Raw genomic sequence first — 12,960 nt, 5'->3', positions numbered from 1 at the left:
GGAGCGATCCAGCGCCCACGTTCACAGTGCCCGGCGGTGGGAGGACACCCACTTTAGATGGTGGTTTTGAATGAGCTTCTGAAGCCAGACCTGTCTCTGAAATGTCCCTGGTGGCTGTAATCTCCCCTTTGTCAGAGGGGCCCTTTCACACCCCTGGTCCTTTGCTCATTGCTGCCTCCCTGTCTGTGCAGACCTTTAACACTGGTGTCCTCTTCCTCCAGGAAGCCTTCCCAGCTTTCTCCAGCCTGGTCCCCTCCTCCCCCAGCAGTCTCAGAGCTATTAGTGAATTCCATGGGGCATCTGTGGAGCACCCGCTCCAAGCCAGACTCAGGAGATTCAGCCCTCTTCCTTTCACCTTGCAGTAATCCAAGCCTGGCACACAGCCGGTGCTCCATAAATGCACAAAATGCCTTCTCTTGCCATCTGGCAAACTCCCAGTCATTGAGCAAAGACTGCCTGAACATCTCCTGAGTACCAAGCACTGGGACCCAGCAGTGAACTAAACACTCAAAATCAGCTCCCCTCCTGGACCCTCCAGCTTCCTCCAGGTCGGTAAACAGTGAATAGAAGTGGCCAGGTGCGGCGGCTCACACCTGTAATCTCAGCAGTTTGGGAGGCCAAGGCAGGACCAGCCTGGCCAACTTGGCAAAACCCCATCTCTACTAAAAATCTAAACGTAAGCCGGGCATCGTGGCATGTGCCTGTAATCTTGAGGCCAAGAGACGGAGGTTGCCATGAGCAAGGATCATGCCACTGCACTCCAGCCTGGGTGACAGCCAAAAAAAAAAAGTGTGAGAGGGGACAGGTGTGCTGGCTCATGCCTGCTATCTCAGCATTTTGGGAGGCCGAGGCAGGTGGATCACTTGAGGTCGGGAGTTGGAGACCAGCCTGGGTAACATGGTGAAACATGTCTCCACTAAAAATACAAAAATTAGGCTAGGCTCAGTGGCTCACGCCCGTAATCCCAGCACTTTCGGCGGCCGAGGTGGGTGGATTGCCTGAGGTCAGGAGTTTGAGACCAGCCTGGCCAACATGGCGAAACCCTGTCTCTACTAAAAATAAAAAAATTAGCTAGGTGTGGTGGCGGGCGCCTGTAATCCCACCTACTCGGGAGGCTGAAGCAGGAGAATTGCTTGAACCCAGGAGGTGGAGGTTGCAGTGAGCCGAGACTGCACCACTGCCCTCCAGCCTGGGCAATGGAGCAAGACCCTATCTCCAAAAAAAAAAAAAAAAAAGCCAGGCATGGTAGTGCATTGCTGTAATCCCAGCTACTTGGGAGGTGGAGGTGATCGCTTGAGCCTGGTTGGTAGAGGCTGCAGTGAGCCAAGATCGAGCCACTGCACTCCAACCTGGGTGACAGCAAGACCCTGGCTCAAAAAACAAAAAGCGTGAGAGGCCATTTCTTGGAGGGCTGAGCTGGCGCCCTCCGTCCTGTCCCCCATCCAAAACCCCAAGATACCCCAGGATGGGCCAGGAAAACTCTCTTTGCCCCATGGGCTCCTTCCATCCTACCCACAAGACCGCAAGGCAGGGACGATCCTTTTTTGCAAATGGGGAAACTGAGGCACAAAAAGCGAGGTAAGGTGCATTGACAGGGCAGCAGGCACAGTGCGTCCTTGCCAACACACAGATACACGGCCCCACGCTACTCCCCAGTGACAGGCACTCAGGACATCGAGGATAGGGGGTCCGAGGCCCCTTCCCAAGTCCCACTCCCAACTTGGGTGGCCCCTGCTGCCCTCAGCACCGAGGTTTTGGCGCCCCCTTGTGGGCAGACTGGGGACCCCACGCACCTCCCCCCTCCCAGCTCCTTTCTCGGAGGAGGTTTCCTGTAGAGCGGGGGTTGAGCCCAGTTCAGGGGGTCTCAGCTGGAGTGGGCCGGGGTGGAGACTCAGCCTGCCCCTGGATCTCAAGGAAAGCCTCCGTCATGTCCAATCCTTGCCCCCCCGGGTGATGCGATTCCTGGCTAGGAGTTGGGGGCCGCCCCAGCACGACAGGCTGTTGGGTTGGTCACCCCTGGCTCCCCATCCTAAAAGGGGGGCAGGCTTGTGACAACCCAAAATACCCCCGCAAAAAAATTCCAAACGCAGCCGGGTGCAGTGGCTCATGCCTTTAAACCCAGCACTTTGGGAGGACAAAGCGGGCGGATCACGAGGTCAGGCGATTGAGACCATCCTGGCTAACACAGTGAAACCCCGTTTCTTTAAAAAAAAACAGTAAAATACAATAGAAAGAGAAAATAATAAAAAAGAAAGAAATGGTAATTGTGGCCCGGCTGAGGCAGGAGAATCGCGTGAACCCAGAAGGTGGAGGTTACAGTGAGCGGAGATCACACCATTACACTCCAACGCGGGCAACAGAGGGAGACTCCGTCTCAAAAAAAAAGAGAAATGGTCATTGTTGAGGGCAAGGTCCAGGGCCTGGAGGGAGAACAGAAACTGGGAAAGGAAGTGCTAGTCGCTTTCCAAGATATTGCAGAGCCCTGGGACACCCCCACCCTCCAGGGTCCAGTTCCCAGGAACAAAGCCACGTGCCCGAGAACACGATTGGGGGTGGGGGAAGGAGCAAAGATTTCCCTGGAGACGGCGCTCAGGGCACAAAGTCCAGGGCTCAGGACAGCAGAAACCAGATTGGCGGGGGAGTGTTTAATCTGCCCAGGGCATCTGGGCACCTGCGCAGCCTGAGCACCCATATCATCCGCCCAGCCATCACCTCCAGCCCCAAAAGCAGCCTCCTTCCCCAGAGGTAAACTGAGTCCCAAGAGATGACAGGAGCCCTTCCAAAGGGCTCTTAGGAATTCTTTAATCCAGGCCATCAGGAGGCAGCCCTTGACGGACAGCGGCTGCATGGGAGAGGGGAAGTTCTGGCCAGCAGACATCAGGCAGAGAGAAGAGAAATCAGGCAGTGGGTAGAAGCAGGTGGAGCCATGAGATTGCGGAGGATTGCAGGTGTCTCCTCAACCAGGGATGTTCTCCAAGCATCGGAAGAATCACCAGGCAGGGACTAAGCTCAGGAAGAGGGGTGCATGAAAACCACGTGATGCCCGGAGAGCCCCCATGGAAGGAGGTAGGGTGGGATCCAAGCCTCCTTCACTTGAGAACACTGCATTCTGAATCCCAGATGGAGTCCTTTCACTGGCTTCAACGCCAGGGCGTTGCTTGCAGGGGGCAGAAGAGGCATCTCTGGGGGACTGCCTGGAAGAAGCAGCCAGGAATCTACATGGCTGTGTTCTTTGCTCTCTCGTGGTCTTGGGGCTCTTTTTCCTCCAGCTCCAGCCCCAAGTTGCTCTCTCCTTCCTTGGCTGCCTTTTTCTCCTTCTTCTTCTTCTCTTCTTTCTCCTTGGCATCCTTCTTCTCACTCTTGTCTTCACTGTAGGGATACAAAGGCCCCAAACCATAATAAGAAACAGAATCATTCCTATTTAATGACTATTCATTTGAGCCAGCCCATGTGATGTGTTTTACAAGCGTATCTCAGTGAATCTTCAAAATAACCCAGACGACGCAGCCTCACGATTTCCATTTCACAAAGACAGCAACTAAGACTCAGTTGCTCCATGGAGGGTTAGATGGATGGAGAGAAGCCAAAGGGCCCCTGTTGCCTCTTGGGACTCAGTTTACCCCTGGGGAAGGAGGCTGCTTCTCAGGCTGGGGGCTGTGGCTGGGCAGATGATATGGAGGTTCATGCTGCCTATCATCATCGCAACTAAGACTCAATTGCGGGCCAGGCACGATGGCTCACGCCTGTCATCCCAGCACTTTGGGATGCTGAGGCGGGCAGATTGCCTGAGCTCAGGAGTTTGAGACTAGCCTGGGCAACACAGTGAAACCCCGTCTCTACTAAAATACAAAAACAATTAGCCGGGAGTGGTGGTGGGCGCCTGTAGTCCCAGCTACTCGGGAGGCTGAGGCAGGAGAATTGCAAGAACCCGGGAGGTGGAGGTTACAGTGAGCTGAGATCACGCCACTGCACTCCAGCCTGGGTGACAGAGCAAGACTCCATCTCAAAAAAAAAAGACTAAATTGCTTGATGGATGGATGGATACATGGGGAGGGGGGTAAAGAAGTTGGGGGATAGAAGGGTAGATGAGTGGATGGGTGGGTGGATAGCGGGTGAATGGATGGATTATGGATGGGTGGATGGGAAGGATGGGGGTAGAGATGAATGGGTGAATGGATAAATGGGTAAGTGGTTGGAAGGAAGGATGGATGGATGGATGGATGATGAATGAGTAGATGAATGAATGGGTGGGTGGGTGGATGGGTGAATAGAGAGTAGTTATGTGAATGGAGGTTGAATAAATGAATTGGAAGATAAATGGATACATTGCAGGAAGGAGAGAATGATGGATCAGTGGATGGGTGGATGGAGGATGAGAATGGGAATATAGATGGATGTGTAGATCAATGAACTAATGTATAGGTGGATGGATGGATGAGTAGATAAAGAGAACTGATGGTTGCATAGAGGGAGGGACAGATTAATAGGTAGATGAGTGGATGAATTGGAGGAAGAAGAGAACGACATATCAGTGGATAGGTAGATGGAGGATAATTGAGACTGTAGGTGGGTGGATGGATCAATGGGCTAATGGGTAGGTGGACTGATGGATGGGTGGTTGGAGGGCGAGGACTGCACAGGCAGACCAATAGATGAATGTATAGGCAGACAGTTGGGTGGGTGGATGGAGGAATGAACAAGGCAGAAAGGAAGCTACAGGTACAGCTAGACAGGTGGGAGCCAGATCCTCCGTACACATCCTGGGAGTAGGAATCACATTTTACTGGGGCTGAGCCAGATCTTAGACAAAGCCACCACTCAGGTCCTCCCCTCAGGCACATCTTGAACTGGGCTGAGAATCTCCCAGCCAGGCTGGTCACCTCCCAGCTCCCACTCTCCTACTCCTGTCCCCAAGCCTTTGCCCAAGACAGAGCCCCCAGCCCATGATGGATGGGTGGATGGGTGGGTGGGTGGATGGATGGATGGATGGATGGAGGGATGAATGGAGGGATAAATGGGTCAGTGGATGGATGGGTGTGTGGGTGGATGAGTGAGTGAATAGATGGGTGATGGATGGATGGTGAATGGATGGGTGATGGATAGATGGGTGGGTAGGTGGATGGGTGTGTGAGCAGATGAGTGGGTGAGTGGATGGGTGATGGATGGTGGCTGAATGATGGATGTATGAGTGATGGATGGATAGGTCAGTGGGTGGATGGGTTGGTAAATGCATGGGTGGGTGAATGAGTGAGTGGATGGATGAGTGGGTGATGGGTGGATGGATGGTGGGTGATGGATGGTGAGGGATGGATGGATGTGAATGGGTGAGTGGGTGAGTGGGTGGATGAGTGAGTGATGAGTGGATGGATGGTGGTTGATGGATGGATGGGTGAATGGGTGAGTGGGTGGATGAGTGGGTGATGGGTGATGGATGGTGAGTAATGTAGGTGGGTGAATGGGTGGATGGGTGAGTGGATGGATGAGTGGGTGATGGGTGATGGATGGTGAGTGATGGAGGCGGGTGAATGGGTGGATGAGTGGGGGTGACGGGTGGATGGATGGTGGGTGGGTGGACAAGTGATGGGCGTCTGCATCCCTGAGCCCTCTGTTGGAACCCTTGTGTTAGGAGGTAGTCGGAAGTCGTAGGAGACTGAGTCGAGGTGGGCCGCCCACACCTGGGCGTTGTACAGATGCCTACACAACCCTATACCACACTCTTCTTCAACAGGCGTTTTTTAGGCACCCCCTGTGTTCCAGGCCCCGTGCTGGGTATGAGGACACAGGCAGGACCAAAGCGAAGTTGCCTACACAACTGGAAAGCCCCACGTAATGTCTCGAAGTTAGTGAGCGACTGAGGCGGTTCTGCTGGTGAGAAGCATGAATCAGACGTGGGGCCAGAGGATGGTGTCAGGAAGGCTGGTGGCCAGGCCAGAAACCCCTGAGCGGGGACAAGGGGAGGAGGAGAGGAGCCACCAGAAGGTACAGGACCGTTGGAGGCCCCGGGGCAGGAAGGTGTTTGAGGGAGTGGGGAGAGTCAGGTCTTCTGTGCACACCTGTTCCCCCGCCCGGAGGAGGGGCTCACAGAGACCCCTGACACCCTCATGCATAGTACCTCAGGTCCTGGTATATGTTGGACTCTGTTCTGAATGTGACCTCCTCCTCATCCTCAGCCCTGCAGAGATAAAGAAAAGGGTGGGAGGGGGTAAAGGGAAGGAGGTGGTGTGACAGCCTCAGCCTCTGTCACAACCTCCCAGCCGGGGCTCGTGAACCCCAGAATGCAAGAAGGGGTGGGCTGCCGGGCTGGTTTTCGGGGGGGAGAGGGGCAGGTGCAGGCCGGGCGTCTGGGCTCTGAGAGTAGGGGTTCCGAGGAGCAGCAGGGAAATGGGAGACATTGGGACATCTAGGCTGGTGATGCGGGGACCAGAGACAGTTAGGAAGCTGGGGACGGGGTCAGCGCTTTGGGCAGGGCCGTGGGGGCAGCGGGGTCGGGGCTGGCGCCCACCTGACTTTGGAGCACCAGACGCGGTTGGCCAACAGGACCACATAGACGATGAACAGGAAGCCGACCACCGCGGCCAGGCCCACGAGCCACGGCTTCAGGCGACGCTCCGTGGCTGCAGGAGGTCAGGGAGGTTCGACTCAGAGGAAGGACAGGGCAGAGGACCCCCCATCCCCCCACCACCCTAGCAAGGAGAGAGGGCACTGGGGTGCTCCGACAGAGGGGATCTTGGAAAGGAATGGAGCTTCAGAGATCGGGATGCCTTAGCGGGGTGGGGGGTTTAGGGAGGGGAGAGGGTACCTTACCAGAGTGGGAGGGAGGCTGAGGACCCAGAGAGGGGAGGGGCTTATAAATGAAGGTGGGTTCTGAGGGGGCGGAGTTTGCAAATGAGAAGGGGCTCAGAAGGGGCTTATAACGCAGAAAGGCACAGTGAGACGGGCTTATGACAAAGGAGGGGCTCAGGGGCGGGGCTTATAAAGGAGGAGGAGCTCAGAGAAGGAGGGGCTTATGGAGGCGGGGCCATCAGATGGGGAGGGGCTTGTGAAGAAGAGTCTCCGGGGATGGGGTTTACAACACTAGGACTCATGGGAGGGGCTCAGGGAGGAGTTTATAGAGGAGGATGAATGAGAAAGAGGGGCTTGGCCGGGCGCGGTGGCTCACACCTGTAATCCCAGCACTTTGGGAGGCCGAGGCAGGTGGATCACGAGGTCAAGAGATCGAGACCATCCTGGTCAACATGGTGAAACCCCGTCTCTACTAAAAATACAAAAAATTAGCTGGGCATGGTGGCGCGTGCCTATAATCCCAGCGACTCAGGAGGCTGAGGCAGGAGAATTGCCTGAACCCAGGAGGCGGAGGTTGCGGTGAGCCGAGATCGCGCCATTGTACTCCAGCCTGGGTAACATGAGTGAAACTCCGTCTCAAAAAAAAAAAAACCACGTCTCTACTAAAAAATACAAAAATTAGCTGGTCATGGTGGCGCACGCCTGTAGTCCCAGCTACTCGGAGGCTGAGGCAGGAAAATTGCTTGAACCCGGGAGATGGAGGTTGCGGTGAGCCGAGATCGCGCCACTGCACTCCAGCCTGGGTGACAAGAGCGAAACTCCGTCTCAAGAAAAAAAAAGAAAGAAAGAAAGAAAGAGGGGCTTACAAAAGAGGAGGGGGCTCAGATAGGGAAGGGCTTGTGAACTAGGGGAGCTCAGAGGGGGAGGGGCTTATAAAGGAGGCGGAGGCTCAGGGAGCGGGGATTATAAAAAGAAGGAGCTGGCCGGTCTTAGTGGCTCACGCCTGTCATCCCAGCACTTTGGGAGACCGAAGCGGGTGGATCACGAGGTCAAGAGATCGAGACCATCCTGGCCAACATGGTGAAGCCCCCGTCTCTACTAGAAATACAAAAATTAGATGGGCGTGGTGGCATGCGCCTGTAGTCCCAGCTACTTGGGAGACTGAGGCAGGAGAATTGCTGGAAGCCGGGAGGCAAAGGTTGCAGTGGGCCGAGATCGCGCCACTGCACTCCAGCCTGGCGCCTGGGGAAACAGCAAACTGTTTTTTCCTTTTTCTCAAAGGAAAAAAAAAAAAAGAGGAGCGCAGTGGGGAGGGGCTTATAAAGAGAGAGGTGGTCTAAGAGGGGGAGGGGCTTATAAAAAGGAGGGGCTCAGAGGGGAGAGGCTTATAAAAAGGGGGGCCTGGGGGGGCTTATAAAAAGGAGGTGCTTAGAGGGGAGGGGCTTATGAGGGGGAGGGTCCCGGGGGAAGGGACTTATAACGGAGGGGGATGGTAAAGAAGAAGGAGGTCAGAGGGGAGGGGTTTACAGCAGAGGAGGGACTCGGGTGGGGTTTATAAAGGAGGAGGAGTGAGGAGGCGGGATTTACAAAGGAAGAGTGGGCTCGGATGGGGAGGGACTAGTGAGAGGCCGGAACTCAGAGCCGGCCAGCTCAAGGGGTCTCAGCCTGGTGTGATCAGAGGAGAAGGGCTCGGGCCCTTACAGAGGCGGGCAGAGCCCGGCGGACTGCAAGGCGCTGAGGAGGGCCTCCCACCCACCCTGCCTCTTCTTCCTGCCCCCTCTCCTCTTTCTCGCCGTGGAAAGTTGGGCGATGGTGACCCCCTGACCAACTCCCCCACCCCACGACGCCCCCTCCCGCCCCCCTGCACCTACTCTGCTGGGCCTCTGCCGGGGAGAGGAGCAGAAACTCCAGCACCAGAAGGGACCCCAGGATCTCCATGACGGTCGAGCGAGCCATCAGCCAGCCAGCGGCGTCCCGGGTCGACCTCCACAGGTTTGGTGTGGGTGAGGCCCTGCCGCCCCGAGATAAGGCGCGGGCGGTCCGGGGCGGGGGATGCCAGAGACCCGGGAGCAGGGCCCGCCCCTGGCAACACCTGGTTGGGCATCCTGCCCTCCCCTGCCAGCTCCTGCCCCATCGCTCCCCCTCCGGGAGGCCAGACTCTGGACCTGTGTAACAATTAACTGGGGGAGTCCCTCCTCCCTGCACCCTGCCCTGGGGACCGTCAGCCTCAGAGCCACCCCCTCGCGATCCCTGCTGCAGGGGCTGAGCTGAGATGGCTCCCACATCCCGGCCCGGCCCAGGCCCCCTGCCACTGTGTGCACAGGGGAAACTCACAAATACAAATGGAATATGTTAAGAAGGGTTGGGGAGGCCGGGCGCGGGGGCTCAAGCCTGTAATCCCAGCACTGTGGGAGGCCGAGGCGGGCGGATCACGAGGTCAAGAGATCGAGGCCATCCTGGTCAACAAGGTGAAACCCCGTCTCTACTAAAACTACAAAAAATTAGCTGGGCATGGTGGCGCGTGCCTGTAATCCCAGCTACTCAGGAGGCTGAGGCAGGAGAATTGCCTGAACCCAGGAGGCGGAGGTTGCGGTGAGCCGAGATCGCGCCATTGCACTCCAGCCTGGGTAACAAGAGTGAAACTCCGTCTCAAAAAAAAAAAAAAAAAAAAAAAAAAAGAAGAAGGGTGCGCCGGCCGCGGGGGCTCACGCCTGAAATCCCAGCACTTTGGGAGGCCGAGGCGGGCAGATCACGAGGTCAAGAGATCGAGACCATCCTGGCCAACATGGTGAAGCCCCGTTTCTACTAACAATACAAAAAATTAACTGTGCATGGTGGCGCGTGCCTGTAGTCCCAGCTACTCGGGCGGCTGCACTCCAGCCCTGAGTGACAGAACAAAACTCTGTCTCAAACAAAAGAAGGGTGGGCCAGATGTGGTGCCTCACGCCTGTAATCCCAGCACATTGAGAGGCCAAAGCAGGAGGATCCTTGAACCCAGGAGTTCCAGACCAGCTGCAGCACATTAGTGAAGCCCTATTGCTACAAAGATACAAAAATTAGCCAGGCTTGGCAGGCACCTGCAGTCCCACCTACTAGGGGGTGTTGAGGTGGGAGGATCCCTTGAGCTCAGGGGTTTGAGGCTGCAACCAGCTGTGGTCACACCACTGCACTCCAGCCTTGGTGACAGAGGGACACCCTGTCTCAAAAGAAATTTTAAAAATAGAAATAAAAAGAGTCACCAAGGCCCAGTGAGGTGCCCTTCTGTCATCCCAGCCCTCTGAGAGGCCAAGGCGGGAGAATCACCTGAGACCAGGAGTTCTAGACCGGTCTCCCCGCCATCTCTAAAATAAAAAATAAAAAACTGGGAGGCTGAGGCAGGAGAATTGCTTGAACCGAGGCAGAGGTTGCAGTGAGCCGAGATCACACCACTGCACTCCAGCCTGGGCAACAAAGCAAGGCTCAGTCTCAGAAAAATAAAATAGGCCGGACGAGGTGGCTCACGCCTATAATCCCAGCACTTTGGGAGGCCAAGGCAGGCAGATCACAAGGTCAGGAGTTCAAGACCAGCCTGGCCAAGATGGTGAAATCCTGTCTCTACTAAAAATACAAAAATTAGCCAGGTGTGGTGGCGTGCATCTGTAGTCCCAGCTACTCGGGAGGCTGAGACACGGAATCGCTTGAACCCAGGAGGCGGGGGCTGCAATGAGCTGAGATCTCGCCACTACACTCCAGCCTGGGCCACAGAGCGAGAGTCCATCTCAAAAAAATAGAAACATATAAATAAGTAAGTAACTTAGCTGGGCATGGTGGCCTGCACCTGTAGTCCCAGCCACGGTGAGAGGATCCCTTGAGGCCAGGAGTGTGAGGCTGCAGCGGGCCACGATCACACCACCGCGCTCCAGCCTGGGCGACAGAGCAAGACCCTGTCACTAAAAACAAAAGAAATTTGAGAGCCAACTTTTTCGCTCACGGAGTACACACGAGGCTCCGTACTCGGCAGCCTCATACGCTGCTTCCTTAACACCCCGTGAAATGTGGCCGGTCTCGTGCACGGCCCAGGAGAGGTAAGGTCACGCAGCAGGTCTGACCTGGGATTTGAAGCCAGGTCCACCTCAGCCCCAGCTTATCCTGCCTCGCCCAGGCTCTTGGCCTCTGGGGACCCACAAGCAGCCACGGGAGCACACGGGGACAGGAAAGGCGTGCAGAAACCACATGCCCGTGGTCCACCTGCAAACCGGGCCGCTCTCACGTGGGGGTGCCCCGCAGCTGATGACTGATGACTCAGGGTCCAGGCTGTCCTGTCCTCAACCTTGGTCCCTTGGCTGATTAGATAGCGGGCCCTGCCCAGGCGAAGGGGGACCCCGCCCCAGCTGACACGGGAGCAGCCACGGCCCAGGCGAGTGGCAGCAAGGCCGAGTGTCATCGCACGGGTGTTTGTGGAGCACCTGCCTCGTCCCTGGCACTTCCTGTCTTCCAGAGGTCTGCGGATGACTGCTGAGCAGACAGTCCACTCAGCAGGACGGAGCTTACACATCCCAGCCCCAGGACGGCCACAGGTCTGCTTGAGCCAGCCAGGCAGGCACCTATTAAACTCCTACTGTGTACCCCATCTTCTGCAAGGCTTGGAAGGGAAGGAGGCCTCAGTGCTGTCTGGGAGCTCCCGATCTGGTTAGGAAGTCAGGACCACGCCCCAGAGACAAGCAGACCCAGCAGCCCAGGTTGGGGCTGGAGAAGATTTGGAGGGAAGGGAGCCCAGCAGAGGAGATGGGGTGGGACCCACCTCGGAGATCCTGCCCTCCAAAGTCAGTAGTTGCCTGGGCTTTTACTGAGAAAAGCTCTCTGTGTTCTAAGACCTAGGCGAAGCCAGTTCACTGCTGTGTGCCTCAGTTTCCCCATCTGTTAAATGGGGGCAATCAGTCCTACCTTGGAGGATTAAATGAGATGATGCATAGGGAAAGCCTGCCCCACACAGCAGCAGGTGCACGCTAAGCACTAGGTAAGGCTGGCCGATAATATTACAATGTTTTAAATCATCCTGGTGTTTCTAGTTCAGTTTGCTGACAGCTTGGCTGAGGCTGAGCAGGGCAGTCTCTGAAGAGTGGGAAAGTCATCAGCATCCAACCCCCGGAACCTGCCGGCTGGGAAGGAGAACGCCATCCGCTGCGACCGGGCAGCTCAGGGCTGGCAGAAAGGGCATGTTCTGTCCACATAACCGCCAAAGCGTCCAGAATCCGGGTCCAGGTTTTAGTTCACATCAGCTTCCAGAAGGAGCTTTGGGACGGGGCATCCTTGAAGGCAACGGAGGGACGGCGGGGCTCTGGGGGAGGCGGGGGTTCGGAGGGGGCCCCCTCGCCACCCCTGACGGCGTCCTCCTCGCCCTGCCAGGCCAGGGCCAGCTGCAGGTCCAGCCCCTCCAGGTCCTCGCCGGTCAGGCTGGGGCGCAGCTCCCGGGGGGCATCCTCCTGGTCTGGCTTCGGGCCAAACGCCCAGTCTGCGGCAAGGGAGCTGGTGAGGCCATTCCACCCTTCTCTGTCCCCTCCCCGGCTAGGAGAAGCCCTTGGATTCCCCAACCACCCACCCGGGGTGGCCCGGCACCTGCCAGGCCGGATTTCGGTGGGGGCAGCTCACCGGCTAGGTCGTGGGCGAGGTCTTTGATGAGGTGCCCGACAATGGCATAGGCGACGGCCAGCACGACCAGCGTGGCCAGCAGCAGGTACAGCACATACCGGGGCAGGCGGATGGTGTCCAGGGGCGGTGGCCGGTACTCCTTGTACAGCGGTGGGGACGGGCTCCAGCCCTCGGCCCCCTCCCAGGCCGCCAGCCCTGGCATGGTGTCAGCCAGGCACCGGGGAGGCCCGGAGGTGACCCACACAGCGGAAGTATTAAGGGGCTTTGGGCTAAGAGGATTGGGCGGCTGCCCCACGGTCACCATCTGCCTGGGTTAATCACACTGCCAGTCATTTCCGCCCACCGGCAGCCTACCTGCCCAGCTCCAGCCACGACTCTGCCACCTGGAATGCCCTGCCCAGATTCCCTCACGGCTGGTTCACTCTCTTCATTCATCTTTTTTCTTCTTATTATTATTATTATTTTTTGAGACAGAGTCGTGCTCTGTCGCCCAGGCTGGAGCGCAATGGCACAGTCTCGGCTCACTGCAACCTCCACCTCCCAGGTTCA

The 12,960-nt window shown here is 56.8% G+C and overlaps 1 protein-coding gene across 1 annotated transcript; it reads right to left on the bottom strand.

Moving 5' to 3' along the window:
• Window positions 1-2,626: 2,626 nt before the first annotated feature.
• SMIM24 (small integral membrane protein 24) lies at window positions 2,627-9,225 on the bottom strand. Its single transcript, XM_032252302.1, has 4 exons — window positions 8,655-9,225; window positions 6,503-6,614; window positions 6,113-6,172; window positions 2,627-3,369 (listed from the first exon to the last, which is right to left on the bottom strand). The coding sequence occupies exons 1-4, from the start codon at window positions 8,737-8,739 to the stop codon at window positions 3,216-3,218; spliced, it is 411 nt and encodes a 136-aa protein (XP_032108193.1). The 5' UTR covers window positions 8,740-9,225; the 3' UTR covers window positions 2,627-3,215.
• Window positions 9,226-12,960: the final 3,735 nt, after the last annotated feature.

This window comes from Sapajus apella, unplaced genomic scaffold, assembly GCF_009761245.1.
Source record: "Sapajus apella isolate SASKATOON/1434 unplaced genomic scaffold, GSC_monkey_1.0 scaffold77, whole genome shotgun sequence".
Taxonomy (NCBI): Eukaryota; Metazoa; Chordata; class Mammalia; order Primates; family Cebidae; genus Sapajus; species Sapajus apella.
Note: the sequence above shows the minus strand (reverse complement) of the source record. Positions and strands in the feature narration are given on the sequence as shown.